We start from the raw sequence: 23,160 nt of genomic DNA, 5'->3' as shown, positions 1-23,160 counted from the left end.
TGAGCTTATCGGCTCGAAGAGTCAGGGAGTCAACAGTGAGTTTAGAGTAAAGCATTGAACTTTCATTTCTGGCATTCTTTATTCCACAGTATAATCCTGGTGATTTTTCTACATCTGCCCCTTGTAAGGCAAGAAATTCTCCTTTCTCTGTACTTTTCTTTTTTTTTTTTTTTTATTATACTTTAGGGTTTTAGGGTACATGCGCACAATGTGCAGGTTTGTTACATATGTATCCATGTGTCATGTTGATTTCCTACACCCATTAACTCGTCATTTAGCATTAGGTGTATCTCCTAATGCTGTCCCTCCCCCCTCCCGCCACCCCACAACAGTCCCCGGAGTGTGATGTTCCCCTTCCTGTGTCCATGAGTTCTCATTGTTCATTTCCCACCTATGAGAGAGAACATGCGGTGTTTGGTTTTTTGTCCTTGCGATAGTTTACTGAGAATGATGTTTTCCAGTTTCATCCATGTCCCTACAAAGGACACGAACTCATCATTTTTTATGGCTGCATAGTATTCCATGGTGTATATGTGCCACATTTTCTTAATCCAGTCTATCGTTGTTGGACATTTGGGTTGGTTCCAACTCTTTGCTATTGTGAATAGTGCCGCAATAAACATACGTGTGCATGTGTCTTTATAGCAGCATGATTTATAGTCCTTTGGGTATATACCAAGTAATGGGATGGCTGGGTCAAATGGTATTTCTAGTTCGAGATCCCTGAGGAATCGCCACACTGACTTCCACAATGGTTGAACTAGTTTACAGTCCCACCAACAGTGTAAAAGTGTTCCTATTTCTCCACATCCTCTCCAGCACCTGTTGTTTCCTGATTTTTTAATGATGGCCATTCTAACTGGTGTGAGATGGTATCTCACTGTGGTTTTGATTTGCATTTCTCTGATGGCCAGTGATGATGAGCATTTCTTCATGTGTTTTCTGGCTGCATAAATGTCTTCTTTTGAGAAGTGTCTGTTCATGTCCTCTGCCCACTTTTTGATGGGGTTGTTTGTTTTTTTCTTGTAAATTTGTTTGAGTTCATTGTAGATTCTGGATATTAGCCCTTTGTCAGATGAGTAGGTTGCAAAAATTTTCAGAATTATTATTGCATGGCATGGGTTAAGACAGGGATTCCCAAAGAATTGAGATGTGGCATATCAGAAGGTTAAGATCCCTGGCTCTGAAGCCAGGCTGTTTGCATTTGAATCATTGCTCTGTATATTCTAGCCAGGACATACTGGGCAAGTTACTGAAGCTTACTGTGCTCCCATTTCTTCCTGTGTAAAAAGAAGACAATGATAAAACCTACTTCATGGGATTGTGGTGAAGTTAGATGGCCTCCTAGCACATCATATGTGCTTCATCAGTTCAAAGGTTTTATATATGAGGACATTTTAAAAATGTCCCATGGGGACTCAAATTGTAGCAGAAAGAGAGTGGTCTTTAGAATCAGGCTTGGGTTTAAACCCTGGCTTGCCAATTACCAGTTGGATGAGCTTGTGCAAATCATGCCAAACCAGAGCTTTAGTTTCATTATAAAATGGTGATAATAACCATTATTTAACAGGCCAACATGAAGATCAGAGGCAATTCATGTAAAGCTCCTAGCAAGATGCCTGACCTAAAATATGTGCAAAATACATAGTTGTGTGATCAATAGTTCTAAAATGGGTTTCTCCCTGTTGTCTTCCATCTGTGAATGAGGCATGTGTAAGTCAGGATAGGCTAAACTATGCTGAGTTAACACAAAAACTTTAGTGCATAACATAACAAAGCCTTAATCATCACTCACTGGACATATCTACTACAGGTTGGCAGGAAGCTCTATTCCAACAGTCACTCAGGGATCCACACTGATGGAGGCTCTACTGAATAATGAATATACCTTCTGGAATACATTGGCCTATGGGATCCTCAAGTAAGGGGAAGAGAAGGCTGGAGAAGGCACACCAAATCTTAACCCACAGTTCACTGGATGGAAAAAAATCACATGGCCCCAGATGAAGAGGGAAGAAATCATATTCTAGGAGTGAGATGCAATGGATAGTTTTTATGTAGGAGAGACCACAATCTAGGTGCACGGATTTTATATGTGTGTGTGCATGTGTGTACATATAAACAAGTATACACATATATGTGTACATATATATGTGTATACATGTATACAAATGTGTATTTTACACAAACATATATTCAAAGAACAGTTTTTGAGGTCCTACTGTGTGGTCTGGCACAATTTTTGGCACTGGGGATATATTAGTGAATAAAACAGACTAAATCCTATTCTCATGAATTTTGTATTCAAGTGGAAGTGACAAACAAAATCAATAAATATAATAAATAGTAAATTATATAATAGAAGATTATAAATCTTATGAAGGAAAAAATAAAGCTGGGTAAATGGTATTTGAAATGTACCATTTGGGATATAGTCAAAATTTAAAAAGGGAACTTCATGGAAAAGGAGGTGAGGGAAGGAACTGGGGAGAAATTATTCCAGGCAGAGAGAGGAGGATGTGCACATTATTGGGAACATGCCAGAGGTTCAAGGTGAATTCCCCCACTAGATTGAATACAATTATTTCTGTTTAGCCAAAAAATAGGAAATGCTGATGAGGATCATTAAGAATGGTTGTTCTATAATAACTATGTATTGTGCTGTTACCATTTGTTAAGAAATGGGCTAAGGGCATCTTATCTACACTACAGAATCTTCCTAACAGCCTAGTGTGGCAGATGGAACTATGTTTATTTTACTGACAGAGAAACTAAGGCTGGAGGAGACCAAGTACTCACCCAGTGTCACAAGCCTGCAAGCAGCAGAGACAGTCTTTAAACAAAGAACTTTCCCCACTTATACGTCCATGACCCTAAACTCTGCACCATATAGTTCCTTTGCAATCCTCGGATCCTACATTTACAAATTTTAAAAAGCCATAGCTATTCACTTAAGATTTCATTGAAGGTTCCATATTTCCTCCATAAGTAACACTTTCTACTTAAATGAGGAAATACGCACGAAGGGTTGAGGTGGGAGATGTTGCTCAAACTCAAAAATAAAAAAGCTAAAGATAAAGGAGAACCATGCCATCATTAACGAGGCAGAATCCTTCTGACTCCATTGGTTTTGGTTTTTCTGTTTGTTTAATGTATAATTCACATACCATGAAATTCACCTTTTTACGGCTACAATTCAGTGGATTTTATGTTATAGATATTAACAAAGTTGTGCAACCATCACAACTAATTCCAGAACATTTTCATCACCCAAAAAAGAAACTCTGTAACCCATTAACAGTCATTTCCATTGCCCCCTCCTCCCAACCCCTGGCAACCACTAATCTACTTTTTATCTCTAGGAATTTGCCTATTGTGGACATTTCATATAAATGGAATCATACAATATATGTCCTTTGTGTCTGGATTCTTTCACTTAGCATGTTTTCAAGGCTCAGTGAATATTGTAGCTTGAATAAGGACTTCGTTCCTTTTTATGGCAAGTAATATTCAGTTATTTAGATATACCACCTTTTGTTTATTCATTCATCAGTTGATGGATAGTGGGTCATTTTTCACTTTTTGGCTGTTGTGAATAACGTTGCTATGAAAATTTTTATGCAAGTCTTTCTGTGGAGATACGTTTTCAGTTCTCTTGGTTAGATAACTTGGAATGGAATTGCTGGGTCATATGATAACTGTGTGTAACTTTGAGAGGAACTACCAAATTGTTTTCCAATGTGGCTGCACCATTCTGCATTCCCACCACCAATATATGAGGATTCAAACTTCTCTATATCCTTGCTAACACTTGTTATTTTGTGTCTTTTTGACTATCGCCATTTTAGTGGGTTTGAAGTGGTTTCTTGTTGTGGTTTTTATTTGCATTCTCCTAATAACATGATGTTAAGCATATTTTTATGTGCTTATTAGCCATTTGAATATCTTTTTTTAGAGAAATGTCTAAATCTTTTGTCCATTTTTAAATTGCGCTTTGTAAATTGTTCAGTTGTAATGCTGCTTTATATATTCTAGATATTACACCTTTATGAGATATGAAATCTGTAAACATTTTGTCTAATTTTATGAGTTGTCTTTTGACTTTCTTGATAGTGTTCCTTGAGGCACAAAAGTTTTAAATTTTGATGAAGTCCAATTTATGTATGTTTTTTGTTTGCTTATGCTTTTAATGTGAAATCTAAGAAAACTACTGCCTAATCCAAGGTCTTAAAGATTTTCTCTTATGTCTTCTTCTAACAGTTTTATAGTTTTAGCCTTTACATTTAGGTCTTTAATGACCTATTTTAATTTTTGTATATGGTGTGATACAGGGGTCCCACTTTATTCACTTGACGAGGCTACCCGAGTGTTCCATTTGATAAAGAGTCTTTTGTTACAGAGAGTATTCTGTCCCCACTGTATTTTCTTGGCACCTTCCTTGAAAAACAATTGACCATAAACATATGAGTTTATTTCTGGGCTGTCAATTTTATTTCATTGATCTACATCTGTCCTCATACTAGTGTCTGACGGTCTTGATTACCATAGCTCTGTAATAAATTTTGAAATCAGAATGTATAAGTATTCCAGCTTTGTTTTCTTTTAAAATTGTTTTGGCTATCGTGGATGCCTTTCATTTCCATGTGAATTTTAGGAGCAGCTTGTCAATTTCTGTAAAACAAATCATCGGATATTTTAATAGAGATTTTGAATCTACAGATCAATTTGGGAATATTTCCAGTTTAACAGTGTTAAGCCTTCCAATCCATGAACACAGGATGTCTTCACATTTACGCAGGCCTTCTTTAATTTCTTTGAATGATATTCTGTACATGTCCTTTTCAGTGTTCAAGTCTTATGTTTCTTTTGTTAAATTTATTCCTAAGTGGTTTTTTTTAATTCGGTAAATACAGTTTTCTAATACTGCACAAAGGAATGGTTTTCAAATTTTATTTTCTGATTGTTCATTGCTAGTAAATAGAAATACAATTGATTTTTGTATATTAATCTTGTAACCTGCTTGATTGAACTTATTTTTTAATTAATTTTTTTATTTCGAATTTTTATGGGTACATAGTAGGTGTATATATGAGGTACATGAGATATTTTGATACAAGTATACAATGTATAATAATCACATCAGTGTAAATGAGGAATCTATCACCTCAAGCATTTATTATTTCTTTGTATTATGAACTTTTCAATTATGCTCTTTTAGTTATTTTTAAATATACAATAAATTGTTGTTGACTATAGTCACTCTCTTTTGCTATCAAATACTAGATGTTATTCATTTTATCTAATTATATTTTTGTGCCTATTAACCAACCCCTCTTTTCCCCTTCTTCTCCACTGCCCTTCCCAGCCTCTAGTAACAACTATCATTCTATCCTCTAGCTCCATGAGTTCAATTTTTTTGTTTGTTTTTAATTTTAGTTCTCACAAATGAGTGAGAACATGCAAAGTTTCTCTTTCTGTGCCTGGCTTATTTCACTTAACATGATGTCGTCCAGTTCCATCCATGTTGTTTCTGATGGCAGGATCTCATTTTTTTTAATGGCTGAATACTACTCTGTTGTGTATATGTACCACATTTTCTTTATCCATTAGTCTGTTGATGGACACAGGTCGTTTCCACATCTTGGCTATTGTGAATACTGCTGAAATAAACATGAGAGTACAGATATCTCTTCAATATACCGATTTCTTTTGGGTATATACCTTTCCTTGGATAGTTGGATCATATGGTAGTTCTATCTTTAGTGTTTTGAGGAACCTCCATATTGTTCTCTGTAATGGTCGTATTAATTTACATTTCCACAAATACATACGAGGGTTTCCCTTTCTCCACATCTTTGCCAGCATTTGTTACTGCCTGACTTTTGGATAAAAGCCATTTTAACTGGGGTGAGATGACATCTCATTGTAGTTTTGATTTGCATTTCTCTGATGATCAATGATGTTGAGCACTTGCTTATATACCTGTTTGCCATTTGTATGTCTTCTTTTGAGAAATGTCTATTCAGATCTTTTGCCCATTTTTAAATGGGGTTATTAGAATCTTTTTCCAGTTGAGTTGTTTGAGCTCCTTATATATTCTGGTTATTAATCCCTTGTCAGATGGGTAGCTTGCAAATATTTTCTCCCATTCTGTGGGCTGTCTTTCATCTTATTGATTGTTTCCTTTGCTGTGCAGTTTTCACTTGATATCATCCCATTCATTCATTTTTTTCTTTGGTTGCCTATACTTTGGGGCTATTACTCAAGAAATCTTTGCTCAGACCAATGTCCTGGAGAGTTTCCCCAATGTTTTCTTGTAGTAATTTCAGAATATGAGGTCTTAGATGTAACTTTAAATCATTTTGATTTGATTTTTATATATGGTAAAAGGTAGCACTCTAGTTTCATTCTTTGATATATGGATAACCAGTTTTCTCAGCACCATTTACTGAAGAGACCGTTCTTTCCCCATTGTGTGTTCTTGGCAACTTTGTTGAAAATGAGTTAACTGTGGATGTGTGGATTTATTTCTCAGTTCCGTATTCTGTTCTGTTGGTATATGTGTCTGTTTTTATGACAGTACCATGCAGTTTTGGTTACTATAGTTCTGTAGTATAATTTGAAGTTAGGTAATGTGATTCCTCTGGTTTTGTTCTCTCTGCTCAGGATAGCTTTGGCTATTTTGGGTCTTTTGTGGTTTCACAGGAATTTTAGGATTTTTTTTTCTATTTATCCGAAGAACGTTGATATGGTTTGGCCATGTCCCCATCCAAATCTCATCTTGAATTTCCATGTATTGTAGGAGGGACCCAGTGGGAGATAATTGAATCATGGGGGGAATTCTTTAGTGTGCTGCTCTCATGATAGTAAATAAGTCTCACAAGATTTGATCATTTTATAAAGAGAGATTTCCCTGCACAAGTTCTCCTCTTTGCCTGCTGCCATCCATGTAAGATGTGACTTGCCCCTCCTTACCTTCCACCACAGTTGTGAAGCCTCCCCAGACATGTGGAACTGTAAGTCCATTAAACCTCTTTTTCTTCCAAGTCTCAGTATGTCCTTATCAGCAGCATGAAAATGGACTAATACAAATGTCATTGGTATTTTGATAGGGATTGCATTGAATCTATAGATTGCTTTGGGTAGTATGGATATTTTATTTATTCTTTCAATCCGTGAACATGGATTATCTTTCCTATTTTTGTGTGTCTTCTTCACTTTCTTGCCTCAGTGTTTTATATTTTTTGTAGAAATATTTCACCTCTTCGGTTAAATTTATTCCATTTTATTTGTAGCTATTGTAAATGGGATTCTGTTCTTCATTTCTTTTTCAGACTGTTCATTATTGGCATGTAGAAATGCTACTTATTTTGTATGTGGGTTTTGTATCCTACAACTTTGCTGATTTTGTCAGTTCTAATCATTTATTTTTTCTTGGTGGAATCTTAGGTGTCTTCCAATATAAGATCATATCATCTGCAAATAAGGATAATTTGACTTCACTTTTTCCAGTTGGGATGCCCATTATTTCTTTTTCTTGTCTGATTTCTCTAGCTAGGCTTCTAGTACTATGTTGAGTAACAGTGATGAAAGTGGGTATCCCTTTCTTGTTCCAGATCTTAAAGGAAAGTCTTTTTCTTTTTCCCCATTTGGTATAATACTAGCTGTGGGTCTATTGTATATAGCTTTTATTGTGTTGAACTATGAACTTTTTTTATATCTAATATTTTATGGACTCCTTTTTATTTTCCATATATAAGATTATGTCTCTACAAAAATAGATTGTATTACCTTTTTTTTTTCTTATCTGGATGCTTTTTTTTTTTTTTTTTTAGATTTTAAGGATGGCTTGGGCCTTTTTTATTGTTGCTGTTAAATTAAACTCAGAGTTTACCAGCAGTAGTACTTTTAGGGAATTTCCAAATTACCTTTTTCTTCAATCTAAGGAGAGGTTATTGACACCTTTTCAAAATTATTTACTCATTGATCATTTTGCCCAAATAATATCTTTTGGAAGTGACATGAGAATAGTCTTATGTTTATATTGTTGATTTTCTTGTTTCTTTTCAGACACTAGTATTAAACTGAAAATAATCTTACAACTTAAATAACTTGTAGTAAAGAAAATGTCACATGGGTTTTAAATGAGCAGTTAACTATTACTTCCTAACATAAACTGTTTTTCTTTTCTTTTTTTCTTTTTTTTTTTTTTTTGAGACAGAATTGCACTCTGTCACCCAGGCTGGAGTGCAGTGGGGCAATCTTGGCTCACTGCAACCTCCGCCTCCCAGGTTCAAGCAATTCTCCTGCCTCATCCTCCACACCCAGCTAATTTTTGTATTTTTAGTAGAGACAGGGTTTCACCATATTGGCCGGGCTGGTCTCGAACTCCTGACCTCAGGTGATCCACCTCCCTTGGCCTCCCAAAGTGCTGGGATTGTGGGTGTGAGCCACTGCACCCGGCCTCCTACCATAAACTTTTTTTTTTATTATTATACTTTAATTTCTAGGGTACATGCGCATAATGTGCAGGTTTCTTACATATGTATACATGTGCCATGTTGGTGTGCTGCACCCATTAACTCGTCATTTACATTAGGTATATCTCCTAATACTATCACTTCCCCTCTCCCCCTACCCCATGACAGGCCCCAGTGTGTGATGTTCTCCACCCTGTGTCCAAGTGTTCTTATTGTTCCATTCCCACCTATGAGTGAGAACATGCAGTAGTTAGTTTTCTGTCCTTGCGATAGTTTGCTCAGAATGATGGTTTCCAGCTTCGTCCATGTCCCTACAAAGGACATGAACTCATCCTTTTTAATGGCTGCATAGTATTCCATGGTGTATATGTGCCACATTTTCTTAATCTCATCTATCATTGATGGACATTTGGGTTGGTTCCAAGTCGTTGCTATCATGAATAGTGCCACAATAAACATTTCTTGTGTGCATGTGTCTTTATAGCGGCATGATTTATAATCATTTGGGTATATCCCAGTAATGGGATGGCTGGGTCAAGTGGTATTTCTAGTTGTAGATCCTTGAGGAATCGCCACACTGTCTTCCACAATGGTTCAACTAGTTTACAGTCCCACCAACAGTGTAAAAGTGTTCCTATTTCTCCACATTATCTGGATGCTTTTTTTTTCCTTGCTGAATTGTCCTGTCTAGAGCCTTCACTACAATATAGAATAGAAAGGGCAAAAATAGATATCCATATTATCTATTTCTACTTTGATATCTCTGTTATCAAATTCTAGTTTGTCATAGGGTATAGTCTTTTTTATAGTTGTTCAGTTTGGTTAGTTTAGTATTCTGTTGTATCTATATAAGGGATGTTGGATTTCATCTGGTTTTAATCAGACAAATTCTATAATGATAACACCACCTTATAGAATTCGTTGTCAGTGTTCCCTCTTCTTTTGCCTTGTTGGAAGAGCTTACAGAAGATTGGTACTAACTGGAGTTAACATTTGCTATCATTCACCAGTGAAGACATCTAGTGACCCATTGTGAAATAGGAAAAGAAAGCAAAGTCCATGGGGCAGAAATTCACCCAAGGTCACAACAGGCAGCCCTGAGTTCAGTCTCCAGCTGAGCCAGTGCCTAGTGTGTAAATTGTTTCTAGTTTTCTTAACTACGATCAAAAGTGGATATTGCTGTCACGGGGTAACTGATGAGGAAACCGAAGCTCACAAACATGGCATGATTTGCCTATACATGCTGTGGCTGAACTGGAGCTCCAGTGAAACCTTATGAAAAACAACACCCTCCAGAACCATTGCCTTTGTGCAGGGATTTGATTTTAAAGAAGCACTGTTTCCATTTTATCTTACTTGAGTATCATAAGTAAGCAAGACAAGCAAGATAACATTTATTGTGCCAAGCACTGTTCTGGGTGTTTCTCCTGCTATTCATTCTTAAAAAAACAATCTTGTGAGGCAAGTATTGTTGACTCCATTTTACAGATAGGGAAACTAAGACCCTCAGATGATAGAAACAGGAAATGGAGAAAGTCATGATGCAAACTCAGTCTTTTAGACTCCAATCACAGGGCTTGTTTCTTCTTCCCATTCCCACCCCTCCATCCATGGAAAGCAGAACTCACATATGAGATGGGAACTGAGCTCAGCTCAGAACTGAGTAGATAAGAACCATTCTGCCTATAGTGTTCCCTAACTTAATGGCCAAGAACAAATCCAAGTTGGTGGCCTCTGCTTGGCCTCTCCTCCTCTGAGCTTGGCTTTGGCAAAATTCAATCTTAAAGGCACCATGGAAGAAGAGAAGGGCTTTAGTGTCAGATGTGGGAAGAGAAGTGATGTAAGTGTTGAAAGGAGCAGTAGTGTGTTCCTGTTGTAAGATCTCTTCCTTGTCAAAAGTTGGGAACATGGAGTTCATCCTCCTAATAAACTTTAACTTCCTCTGAACTGTGACTCATGACCCACTTGGGACCAATGAATGCCTAATAATTTTATCCATTTGGAAAGAGCAGTGGACTTTGAGTGAGTAGACCTATGTTGGGGCCTGGCTGAACTACTACTACTATCTCTGTAGCCTTGGGAAAGTCAATCCAAATTTCCAAGGCTCACTTGCGTCCTTGTAAAATGGATTTAATAATACACACCCCTTAGGCAGTTGTAAAAGGAACAAAAGACAACTGTGTAAAAGCTTCTAGCACTGTGTCTGATACAGAGTATGTGCCCAGGAAATGTGTGTGGAATCTCTAAGGCACTTTTACATCCATAATCACCATTTAGTCCTCACACCATCACCATGGGGTTATTGACAGGCCACTGAGGAGCAGAGAGGGCAAATAATGTCACCAAGGCCACATAACTAGTTAATGACAAGGTGAAACCTACACATCATATCCTCTGCCTCTCAATTCAACATACATCCAAGTTATGCCTTCTGAAAAAGTCATTTCTATAACTGAAGTCACTTTAAAAATTATTGTTTATATCTGAGTTCAGAGATGCTGTCCAATATACAATAAAGATATTTTTAAAAGCCTACAATTTGCTTCAGAGATCCCAGGAATGCAAGTTGGAGTAGAATAATTGGGCATTCTGTGTTCAATTCATTCCTTAACTTGAGACCATAAGGTTAGTCTGTGTCTGCTTTACCCTAAAACAGCCTATTAAAATATGAACATCTTCCAATTAAGTACTATAGCTAGTACAATTATGTATTATCATTTAGTCCACACCCTGAATAAAGAGAAGTAGGAGGAAAAGAGGGGGGATGGGGAGAGGAAGGGACAGGAGAAGACCAAGAAAAGAAAGGCAAACACAGTCATTGTTGTTAAAGCCAAGCAACATGCCAACCTGCATTTTTCTTTTTCAAGAGGGGTCAGGTCACTCATCTTTGATGAGTGAACGAATACACTCAGAGAGATCATTTGCATAGTATTTATATTTTTAAATCCACTGTCTTATTCACTCCTCAAAGGCTTTCAGAATGGAGAGGGCAAGAATTGTTATCATTTTTTTCATACAAAAAAAATGAGAATCCTGTAGGTGGTTGACAATCCCAGTTTGCAGCAGATAGAAGATCCAGCAAGATAAGGTCTGGTTCACAGTACCTTTTAAACTCATATCTAAGGCTTAGTCCACTGTTTTGAAAGAAGGAAGAACAGACACACCTGAAGCAAACATGGGGCAAGAATACACTTTTATTGAAGAGCTTATAGTACTGTGTCCCATTTCTTGTTCATTTGACCATCTCCCTGCTCTTCTGTGAGCTCCATGACAGCAAAAACCTCACTCTTTTTTTTTTTATGGGTGTTTCTTCCCTGCTTAGCAGAATGCCCAGCACCTAGTAGGCATTCACTTATGGCAAGGCACACAGAGTGGAGCTGCTGTGATAATTACTCACTCCTCAGGTATTGGAGATACACTCAACACACTAATTGTAAATCAATTTATATGTATTTAATTTTAAGTGTTAATACTATAACTATTTCTGAGTTCTGATGTTCACTGCACTGTGAATTTTTGGGAGATGCTCACATACCAGTGAGTTTCAGGGGATTTAGCAGTCAGAACAGTGGATGCCTAGCACTATTTCCAGGTTGCTGTCACCTCTGCCTGAGCTTAGAACCAACACTGGTTTCCAGACTTGGCCTTCCTGCATAGCTGTCCCTGCCAGCTCCCCACTCCCCTGATTCTTTGCCTGTTAGCTCATACAGCTTCAGGGGTTGAAGGGAGTACAAGTGTGGGGAGCTGGTGTTTGGAGCTCAACCACAAACTGCTTTACCTTTGTTCTAAGCCAGGACCTCCTAATCATGCCTCAGACTGAGTTGTTTTGAAAGTAGAAACTAGGATGGGAGTCCTTAATACCAAGATGGTCTCTCTGTTCCGGGCGCTAGAATTAAATATATATGTTGGCAGAAAGCATGCGTTGTCAGCTTGAGTTGGGAGATAGGAAAGTTGGGTTCTGGTGCTGAAGGGTGGGTGGCTGCATGTGAGAGTGAGCAAGGATGCATAGCAGCCCCTGGTGACTCATTCTCAAGCCTCACTTTGGTACTCCTAGACTAAAGGGGAACAGAAATACTTTGCTTGGTAGCTAGCACTCAGCGGGGTGGGGGGACGTTTGGACATCTGACTTTTGGCAGCCTCTCCAGACCAACTTGCCCAATACCTTCATATCCCAGGCTGAGAAAGTGAGAGCAGAGCATGGTGGGACTTACCCAAAGCCATTATTACTTAAACTGGAGTCTAGGTCTTCAACAGGCCATGGAGGCATTAGACCTGCAGTTAGAGAGCTGTGTGACCTTGGACCAGTCACTTGAACTCTCTGAGCCTAACTGTAAAATAGGAATGATTTCTAACCTTGGGATTAAATGAAATAATGTAAGCAAATGATACTACATTCAGTACTTTCAAAGCTCTACATTGGAGTCAGTAAGCTTTCCTCTGGAGGTCCAGATAGTAAATATTTTAGGCCTTGACGATGCTGTGATTTCTGTCACAATTACATGATTCTGTCATTGTAGTGTGAAAGCAGCCATAGAAAATGCATTCAACGCAAACCAAAAAAGAGTGTGGTTGTAAAAGGTTTATTTACAAAAATAGGCAGTGGGCCAGATTTGGACTGTGGGCTGTAGTTTGCTGATCCTGCTTGCAATGCTTGTTAGTTGTTGCAGTTACTATTGATGACACAACAAATGACCCCAAAACTTAGCAGCATAAAATGACCATTTGATTTTGCTAATGGATCTGTGGGTTGGAAATTCAGACAGTACATAGTACATTGGGCTGTCTTTGCTCCACAAAGTATGGGGCCTCAACTGCAAGAATTCAAAAGCTGGGAGTAACTTGACTTCTTGGGTGAGAATTATCTGAAGGCTCCTTTACTCATCCATCTGGAGCCTAGGTACCAGCGCTGCTGAAGCAACCACACATGGCCTCTCCTTATGGCTTGTCTTCCTCCCACCACAGTGGCCTCAGGGCACTCAAATTTCTTATACAGAAGCTCACGGTTCCAAGTGACAATGTTTCAGTAAGCAAGGTGGAAGCTGCATCACCTTTTATGACCCAGACTCAGAAGTCACATGGCATCCCTTCCATTTTGCTCTACTGGTCAAAGCACTCATGAACCTGCCCGTACTCAAGGTGAAATGTCAAAGAACTGGGGCAGGGGTCTTGTTTTAAAGCCGTTATAGAAGAGATGAATTATTTAAACACATGCACATTGAATAACAATTATGCTAACTTACCACTTACCATGTGTCAAGCATTATTTCATAAACTTTATTCCTCTAACATCCCTTTGAGATAGATAATATTATCATACATGTTTTATTTTTACTAATTTATTTATTTAGAGACAGGGTCTCGCTCTCTTGGCCAGGCTGGACTGCAGTGGTGCCATCTTGGCTCACTGTAGCCTTGACCTCCCAGGCTCAAATGATCCTCCCACCTCAGCCTCCCTAGTAGCTGGGACTACCAGTGTGTACCACCATGCACAGCTAATTTTTGTATTTTTTGTAGAGACGGGGTTTCACCATGTTGCCCAGACTGGTTTTGAACTCCTGGGCTCAAGAGATCCACCTGCCTCAGTCTCCCAAAGTGCTGGGACTACAGTTGTGAGCCACCAGGCCCGGCCACACACTTTAAAGACAAGAAACATTACAGAACAGAGAAGGTCGATTAATTTGTCTAAGGTCATAAAGATAGTAGGTTGTAGAACAAACACTGGAACTCAGGTAGCAGGGCTCCAGTGTCTATTCTAACCCCTCACACCCTACCTCATTGTGATCATAAAAGCAGAAATACTCTTTCTACTACTTGAGTAGAGCTGAGTTCAGAACGAGAGGCTTTGGACTTCAGAGTGTCTAGCAGTCTTCCCATCAAAAATCAATCACGAACACTATTACACATTTTCTCTACATCCAGACTGGGCATCATGAATAGTACAAGGGAAAAGATACAGTACTTGATTTTGTTCACAAGAAACATAAACTATAGGTAGGGAGATTGCATTCTGATTTCATTCTCACAATCCCACAAGATAAAACTCTTGTCCCCATTTTACAGATAAGGAAACTGAGGCTCAATGGTAAAATTTCTACTTGCTCAGTAGCTTCTTGCTACTGCCCAGGTGGAATCCAGATTCAAATCCAGAACAGTCTTATTTGTAAGTCCATGCTGTTTGCCACAGAATCCAGTGGAGAAAAGTCTGGAACGTGTAACACCAGCTCTATTGAAGAAAAAACAGCTCTCAGTTCCTAGAATATTAGATCTAACCTATCCCTCAGCAGTGAGCTTGGTCCTGTTCCCTCACTGCAGGAGATGGGAGGCTGAAGCATAGAGATGGGCATTGAGGTGTCCCTGGCCATCCAGCTTCCGAGACCCAAAGCTTAAGCTGGGACTAGGTGCTTTTCCTACTGCCCCTGTCTGCCACATTGTGCTGGAAATGGCAGGGAGGGGAGCCATGGCAGTGGGGGTGGGAGGGGTGGGCATGAGCTAACGGGAAGTTGTTTGCCAAAGCTGTGTCGGGGGAAGGAGAATTTTACAAGACTGGGGCCTCTGGCCTGGAAACATCTGTTTCCCTTCAAATCAGCGAGGAGACTTTTGCCTCCCCAGAACGCCTAAATCATGTTGCGGCTGGGGAAGAGCAGGCGTTGGCCTGGAGACTTCAAAGGCATTCTCCGGTACTCTCAGGGACCCAGGCCTGACGTGGGCCTCTAGGGCTCTTACCCCCTGTCAGATCTGTGAGAAGCTCTCACCGCCAATTAACTTCTTGGTTTCATTCTCTCACCCCTGCTGTGAGGAGGTCTGGGGTCTTGGATGGGACCAACAGCAGCTTCCTTTCTACCCACCCTCCTCTGATCTCCACTGGGACCACTTACTCCAGTTGGGGGTGAAGTCAGAGCCTTGAGCAGTGGCTTAGTACTAACACTAATGATGATGCCAACAGCGATTGATTGCTTATTGGTTATCGCATAGCACATGTCGGGCATTGTGCTGAGCACTTTCATGCTGCACTCTCTTTATTCTAACAAGAACCCTTCATGGTGAGTTTTAATATGATTCCCGTTGTACAGGGGAGTACCTTGAGACAAGGCTACACACAGCCAATGTACGAGAACCAGAATTTAACAACAAATTGGCTGATTCCAAAGCCATGCCTTTAGCCCTCTTGTTATTCCATTCATTTTAGTAACCCTTCAATCTAGTCATCTTCTGTTCATTTTACAGATGGAAAGACTGATTTCCAGGAAAGGGAAATGAGCCTCATTCATTCTGACCTGTGTGTGCTGAGCATTGGTGCACCAGGTGTAGGTGTTTAGAGATGAGCAGAACCATATTCTGATCCTGAAGACAATCACATACTCATAGGGACAAGAAAGAAGTGAAGGGGTGCTGACCTAGCTGTGTGACATGTGCACCATATGGCATGGGCACCGTGCAGGGGAAAAGGAGGGCTAAGCAGCTCTTCAGATGGGTCAAAGCAGGCTTTCCAGAGGAGGTAAGGTTTGAGCGATGCTTCAAGGACAAGGTCGAGAGGGGTCAAGTGAAGAAGGGGATGGATGACTCAGCCAGAGAGTGCCACTGGTGGAAAGGTTCAGAGATGGGATCCGTGTTCTGGAACCATCAGCAGCTGGAGATGCCTCTGCTGTGAAGCAGAGTAGGGAGGAAGGTCAGCAAGCACACCTAGACCTTTGACCAGAGCTCAAATGAGGGGGTTCCAAGTTGAGGAATTTGTTCTGAGAGTGATGGACTTTGTCCTAAGGATGATGAAGATGATGTCCTGAGGATGACAATGTCCCGACAATGATGAAGAAACATTGAAAAATACTTTGGAATAGTTATCCCAAGGCATTTTCCCACACAGTGTGTTTGTTTGGATTTCAACCTCCCAATACGCTAAGCCTGTATTACTGTAGGTATGCAAGATCTCATACCACACAGTCTGTGGACAAGCTGGGACTCAAATTCAGGTTTCAGCCACCTTGGCCAGTGTTCCTTCCCCTGAAATAAGGCCAAGGAAAGGAATAGCAGTGGTTTGGACCTGGAGCTCCAGGTTCCTATATAGCTCATCCAACGTTATCCATGAGCCACCTTTCATAATGAAAGCATCCCATAAGTAGACTTGGACCTCGATCAGCCAGGGCATGGAAATGTAGGAGAGAGCACTGGCGGAGGAGGAGTCAGGAATGCCAGAGTCTTTATATGAATTTATTGGCAAGTGGGTCTTTATGCAAGTCGTTTTTCCTTCTGGGCTTTGGTTTCTCCACTTGTAAAATCAAGATTAGGAGTTGATAGTACAGGAGTTTTAGTTCAAATTATCAGTGAACCTCAGCCTGCTTCAGAGAGATGGTGACAGAACTGAGCAGAGAGAGGCTGACACCCTTTCTGATCCCAAGAAACTCAGAGGTCTGATCTCCCTCTCTCTCTCTCTCTCTCTCTCTCTCTCTCTCTCCCCCTCTCCCTCTCCCTCTCTCCCTCTCCCTTCTCTCCCTTCTCTCCCTCCCTCTCTCTCCCTCTCCCTCTCCCTCCCTCCCTCTCCCCTCTGTCTCTGTCTCTCTCTGTCCCTGGCTCTCCCTCTTTCACCCTCCTGCTGTATGGATTTGCTTGCGGTATATATTTGTATCTGTTTCTTGGTATCTGTCCCCCCCACTCCTCACTCTCTCTGTCTCTTTCTCCCTCTCTCCTTCATATCAGGGACTGCCACTTTCTCCCCTTCACAAGTAACCCCTCCAGGCCCTGCCTGGTCCCCTAACAGCTTTCAGATGTGCCTCTGGAACAGTTCTACAATTACAGCTGAGACAGGCAGAAAGCGCATGGCCTTGTGACTTTTGACCCAGCACTGTGAGGTTGACATCTTCCTCCTTCTCCACCCCCCAGCAGGGTTGCCTGAGGCCTCCTCCACCCCGAGGCCCCCACTGGCATGTTTGGTTACTATAATAACAAAAATAGAAGCTACCTTTTAGGGAGCAAAGATTGAACTGGGCCTATTATTATCATTGGATTACTGAGTCTTGACCCCCAACTTGTGGGATATGGATAATTTCACCCTATTTTACAGGTGAGGAGACTGAGGCTCAAAGAAGGTGAAGTGACTTCCCAAAGAATGTTCAGCCAGCAGTTGGAGAAAGCAAGGATTCTACCCAGTTTTTATGGCATGAATACCTTAGACCACTTCTTCCCCAGCATGCTGGGGGCTCTCTTATTCATGCTGCTTGGCTAAGCAGCGAGATGACCCTGGGCCCTCTTGGGTGGAGGAAATGGATTGCAGAAGCACCACAGGAGCATAAGTGGCCTATGAAAAAGCTGTATTAAAACATATTCCTACTTTTCGTATTTTGAACTTTCATTCATATATTCTATTCACTACAAGCCTTCCATGTTTCCCTCGGTTGAAATACATCTTCTAACTCCAAGAAAGCATTTTTTAAAATGTGTTGTCTTGCACAAATAAGTGCTCTATGTATGGTCTTTATAAAAATCCTCCTCTTACAAGCCACTTTCTCATGCATCACTCCATGTAATCCTTGAGACAGTCATGCACTGTCTGAAACTAACCTCATTTTATTGATGGAGAAACTAAAATTAAGAAATGAGAGGTGGTATGCTTTGATTCATTCATTTATATCAGTATTTATCAAGTGCCTACTATGTGCCTAGTATTGTGTTAAATGACATGTTGTCATTTAACATATAACTGTACCCAAGCTGAAGTGTATGCACTGTGAATCATGCATGCTAGCATTTGCATCTTGCCTCTGCCACTTTCTAGATGGGTCCATATGTGGATGATAAGTGCTTACATAATGTTACCTAATGCTGTTCTCACTTCCCACCTTGCCACTTGCTTACTCTCACCTCCTCGAATTTATTTATGATCTTGTTCTCAACCCTTCTGCATGGCTTTCCAATGATAACTTACCTCACAGTGCACTTACATTTCACATCTATCCATACTGCACTTGTGAGGTGGGTGGCAGTCTCTCTATCACAGATGTTGGGTGCAGAGAGGTGCAGTGAGCTCAGAGAGGTGAAGCAACTTGCCCAAGTTCACAATGCCAGACAGTAAAACTGGAATATGAACCCACATCTGACCATCTCCAAGACCGGGCCCCTTCCTCTGTCACCCCCTGTTTCCTTTGTACCAAGAAGTTTTGACTCATGGTACCCTTTATTAAAACAACCTTTGAGGTCTCAGGTCATGGGAAGTCAAAGCTGGAAGGGCCCATGTAGGTAACCCAGATCTGATCCTCTGAGCCTGCAAGTGGGAGCAATAAAATGGCAGCTGAGAGCAAAGAGTGTGGGTTTCAGAGTAAGACAGATGATAGTCTTGGCTCCTTAATTTTCTGAACCTGCGACTATGGACCCATTGCTTAATTTTTTAAATCTTCAGTTTTATCTTCTGAAAGGTATAGATAATGAGGGTGATTATTTTAGCATGTTTTCATAAGATCAGAAAAACTTATGAGATGGCACTGCTTCAACATAGTTGGGGTTCAGCAAGTGTGCCTAATGCAATCACATTTTTACAGAGTTGATTTCTACAGAACTGTGATCAGAAGACAACAGCTTACAGTGGTTGCATGTATGAACTTTAGAGTCGGAGAAACCAAGGTTTAAATTGCCAGTCCTAGTAATTACCATGTGGTTCTGGGCAAGCTGCTTCCCCTCTCTGAGCCTCACAAATAAAATAAAGAGAGTAATAGTACCTGTCTTTTAGGATTGTGGGGGGGGAATTAATTGTATTAATGTAGGTAACTCTTAGCTCAGTGCTTGACACATATTAGGGTCTTAGCACATAATAATTACTTTGTATAACCAACTTATATTTATTAAGTGCAACTATGTATGGCCAATCAGGGCTCACCATTCTGAAACTTGGTAATCATAGTGTTTTTCCTATTTTATAACATGGGATAATTTGAGATGCAGGGCAGGAGGGAACAAAATAGGGCCATTATGACCCAGTCTCTTCTACTTAACACAGGGAACCCTCTACCCACTTCGCACTACTGCCTCTACCCTTAAAAGCTGGTGAAAAAGGATGACATGATGCCGACAGAACACTCAGATGCTTAACCCTTCTATCAGACTGTCCTTGGCCTCTAAGGCTCACATCATCTAGAAAGTTGTTTCTGCTCCCTTCTTAGACTTTGCTTAACTGTAGAACTTGGAGATCTGGGAATACAAGGGTCACAGAGCTTCCCCAAGATAGGACAGAGGACAGAGGCTGCTCTAGAAAGAATTATGTGCTCTGGATTAGACTTGAATCTACCAGGTCTGTGTTTTACCAGTTCTTCCCTTCTAAGGCCACACAGGCTGTGTCTGCTCCCACCAATATAGCATGGAGCTTCAGATGACATCACAGAAAGGTGGGGGTATGCCTTAATGCCTTATAGCCAGATTAACCCCTAGTCTCCCTGACATGGCCTACAAGGTTCCCACCGACCTTCTACCTCATCTCCCTTTGTTCCAGCCACACTGGCTGCCCATTTCTTCAACTGTCTGGGCTCCTTCTCTCCTCAGGACCTTTGTACTTACTGAGCATTCTACCTAGAATGCTCTTTCCCCAGGTCTTCCTTCCATAAACTGGTTCTTCCTCACTATTCAGGTCTTAGGTCCTGAAGTTTCTTCTTCAGGAAGGCTTTCATGGGCTCCATTCCAAAGCCTATACTCCCCATGCTCCTGCATTAGTCTTTTTCACATTATTCTGGTATATTTTCTTTCACACTTAACCATTAACTGATTTTTTTTTAGTTTTTGATTTTTACTTATTTTTTTGATCTGTGACCTTGACTCTCTTGTTCATCTTTATAACCTTAGCACTTAAAGTACTTCCTGGTGTAGAGTAAATGCTCAATAAATATTTCTTAAATGATAAATTAATGAATATATAAATGGATATATCCAGCCATAAAAGATAGCATTGGGGCTCAGACTGCTTGAGTTCAATACCCCCGTTCTGTCCCTCAGTAACTGAGACAGTGGAAAGATACACAGTCTAAGTCTCAGTGTCCTCATTGACAAGATGTGGGTGACAATAAATCCCTCCCTTTTAGGCTGAGATGAAGTGCAAAGTGCTGAGTAGGCAGTTAGTGCTCAATAAATGCTTTATAATTATCATTCTTTTTTAAAAATCATTTTTCCTGTAGCCTAATGTGCCATGACTCTGTGTTCTTCCCTGCAACTCCCAGGGCCTTCTGTGAAGTCACAGCCTGGTGCTCTGTTTTCTTGCTGTGCTGCAGGTTCACTCTGTATGCTGTGGATACACGAGGGAGGCACTCAGAGCTAAGCACAGTGACCCTGAGGACGGCCTGTCCACTGGTGGATGACAACAAGGCAGAAGGTAGGTAACCCAGTTTTTCAACTCCAAGGTAACTCCCATATTTCTCCTAAGTTCTGCACCCAACAGTCACTAATCATTAAACACACACATGCACACCCCGACACCCTGGCACAGGGAGAAGAAATTGAAGGCACTAAGGGAACAGGAGGAACATGGAGCTAAATTAATCAAAGTCATGAAGGGAAAAATTAAGATTGACTAGCAATATCTTTGGCAGTGGAAAGACTTGCCGCCTCTTTTAGAGAGTTGATCTGTGTTCTGACTTACAGGCCAGGAATGGTAGGGGGTCAGAGCCCCATGGCTGTATCTTGTCCCTTGGCCTAGATTTCTCAGGGACCAATCATTTTCTCCCACTTGTCGTTGCTAGAGTAGCAAAGAGATGGCACCTAGAAGACCATTTCACCTTGGGGTGTCCATAGCAGACATCATTAGCAGATCACAGCATGCTGTTCCATCCAGTCCCATGGTGGTCTCAGAATCCTTAGCATAGAGCTACCATCAGTGATTATCAGTCAGTTAGCATGCAAGATTAAACGTTTTTGCCGCTCCTGGTTCATGACATAAACAGCAGGCAAAAAAAAAACCTGAAAAAATATAATCAGTCAATCAGATCCACCATATACTTAGTTCTTGAGCATTGTGTAGGTGCAGTTTCTACATCAAGTCTAGCAAAATGTGACAGTGGCTCATAAGTCCTGGTGGTCTACTTAAAGTTGAACAATTACTTCTCAAAAGTCCAAGCAATGCAGTAGAGACATGGTCTCCACCTTTTAGGAATTCACATTATGGGTGGTGAGACAGACATTTCTGCAGATGGCTCAATAATAAACTCAATTATAAATGTTTTATGTGCTACCAAAGGGGAGGGGATTTGAAATATTTTCCTGATAAATTTTTTAAATTATTATTTTAAAATAACACGTCGACTGTCAAAAAAAAAATAAAAATCAGAGTAGAAAATAGTGTAACACAATGGGAGGAGCATAGTGTTCCTCCCATTTTTACTCTAAGTTTCCAGATTCTCCTAGCGTCAACTGTTGTTGGTAATGATTGAGGGCCACATACAGATTTTGACAGGGTTTTTGAAGCTGAAAGAATATGCCTTCTACTCATGATGAATTGAAGTTACTTCGATTAGTAGGACTAACTGAAGCAGTAGGAATAGCCATGAACAGCAAGCAGAAGAGTTTGGATTATCTTTGAAAGGTGTTTCAAATGGGGACCTATCAGACCTGATCACAGAAATGTGTTGGAAATACAACAAAGGCAAAATAGAAGGAGGGTGTTGAGATTATCCGAGACAGTTTATTTAAGCCAATTGCATGTAAAATCACAGGTACAATAATTATATTGATAATTAAGCTTGCAATTATGAGCACTAACTTTGTGCCAGACCCTGTGTTGAGTGCTTTGTATCCACTCTTTAATTTAGTTCTCCCAATGCACCTCCAGAATAGACATCATTACCTCCAGATGATAGAAAATCAAACACAACCAGTCAATAACATATTCAAGATGAAATTAAGGTTTGTCTGCTCCCAGAGCTTATGCAAGCAAACTGTCTCACCACTGTGCCTTTCTTATTGAAGCCCATGCTTATATCCTTTTTTTCACCACCCAGTGATCTGTTTCTGCCCTTCTGCCCTCTCAGAAATAGCTGACAAGATCTACAATCTGTACAATGGGTACACAAGTGGAAAGGAGCAGCAGATGGCCTACAACACACTGATGGAGGTCTCAGCCTCGATGCTGTTCCGAGTCCAACACCACTACAACTCTCACTATGAAAAATTTGGCGACTTCGTCTGGAGAAGTGAGGATGAGCTGGGGCCCAGGTATGGGCATATTTATGTGATCAGAGGGGCATATTCTTTTTGCCTCCAGTTGACTTTTCTGGACCCTTTCCCCATAGGCTGAGACTAGGCTTTATCAAGTAAATAAGGGTGATTATCACCTTAGTCGTGTCAAGGCTAAAGATGGAAAATGGGCAGAGATAATGAAAGAATCTTGGAACTTTAGATTCCTGCACTCTTGGAATGTTGAATGGGGAAAGGGCATTGATGCTCTTTGCATTAATCATTCTCCTTGCTCATCTCCCACCTCATTTTACAGATAGGAAACTTAGGCTCTTTGAAGGCCTGTGTCCTAACCAAGATCACAGAGGGGAACAGCAGCGGGGCCATGACCCATAATCCAGGGCCTTTCTCAGTCTTCCATAAGAAGTCTGAGTTTTTCTACAGTAAATAGCTATGATTTTGACTACAGTCCATTAGTGAACGTGACTATATAAATTTATGAATTCAACATGTATGAAGGCTTTATTTTTGTCCTGCATGCCAG

General features: G+C 40.4%; 1 protein-coding gene across 5 annotated transcripts in view; it reads left to right on the top strand.

Moving 5' to 3' along the window:
* The window catches only part of ASTN2 (astrotactin 2), a 1,014,740-nt gene that overhangs the window by 977,547 nt on the left and 14,033 nt on the right, over window positions 1-23,160 (top strand). For all 5 annotated transcript variants that reach the window (XM_030817705.1, XM_030817704.1, XM_030817702.1 and 2 more), the window contains 2 exons: window positions 20,720-20,820; window positions 22,472-22,655. In XM_030817705.1, coding sequence (XP_030673565.1) covers window positions 20,720-20,820; window positions 22,472-22,655 — 285 coding nt within the window. The remainder of the gene's footprint in view (window positions 1-20,719; window positions 20,821-22,471; window positions 22,656-23,160) is intronic.

The sequence above is a fragment of the Nomascus leucogenys genome, chromosome 8, assembly GCF_006542625.1.
Source record: "Nomascus leucogenys isolate Asia chromosome 8, Asia_NLE_v1, whole genome shotgun sequence".
Taxonomy (NCBI): domain Eukaryota; kingdom Metazoa; phylum Chordata; class Mammalia; order Primates; family Hylobatidae; genus Nomascus; species Nomascus leucogenys.
The sequence above is the reverse complement of the archived record's forward strand: the minus strand, read 5'-3'. Positions and strand labels throughout refer to the sequence as shown.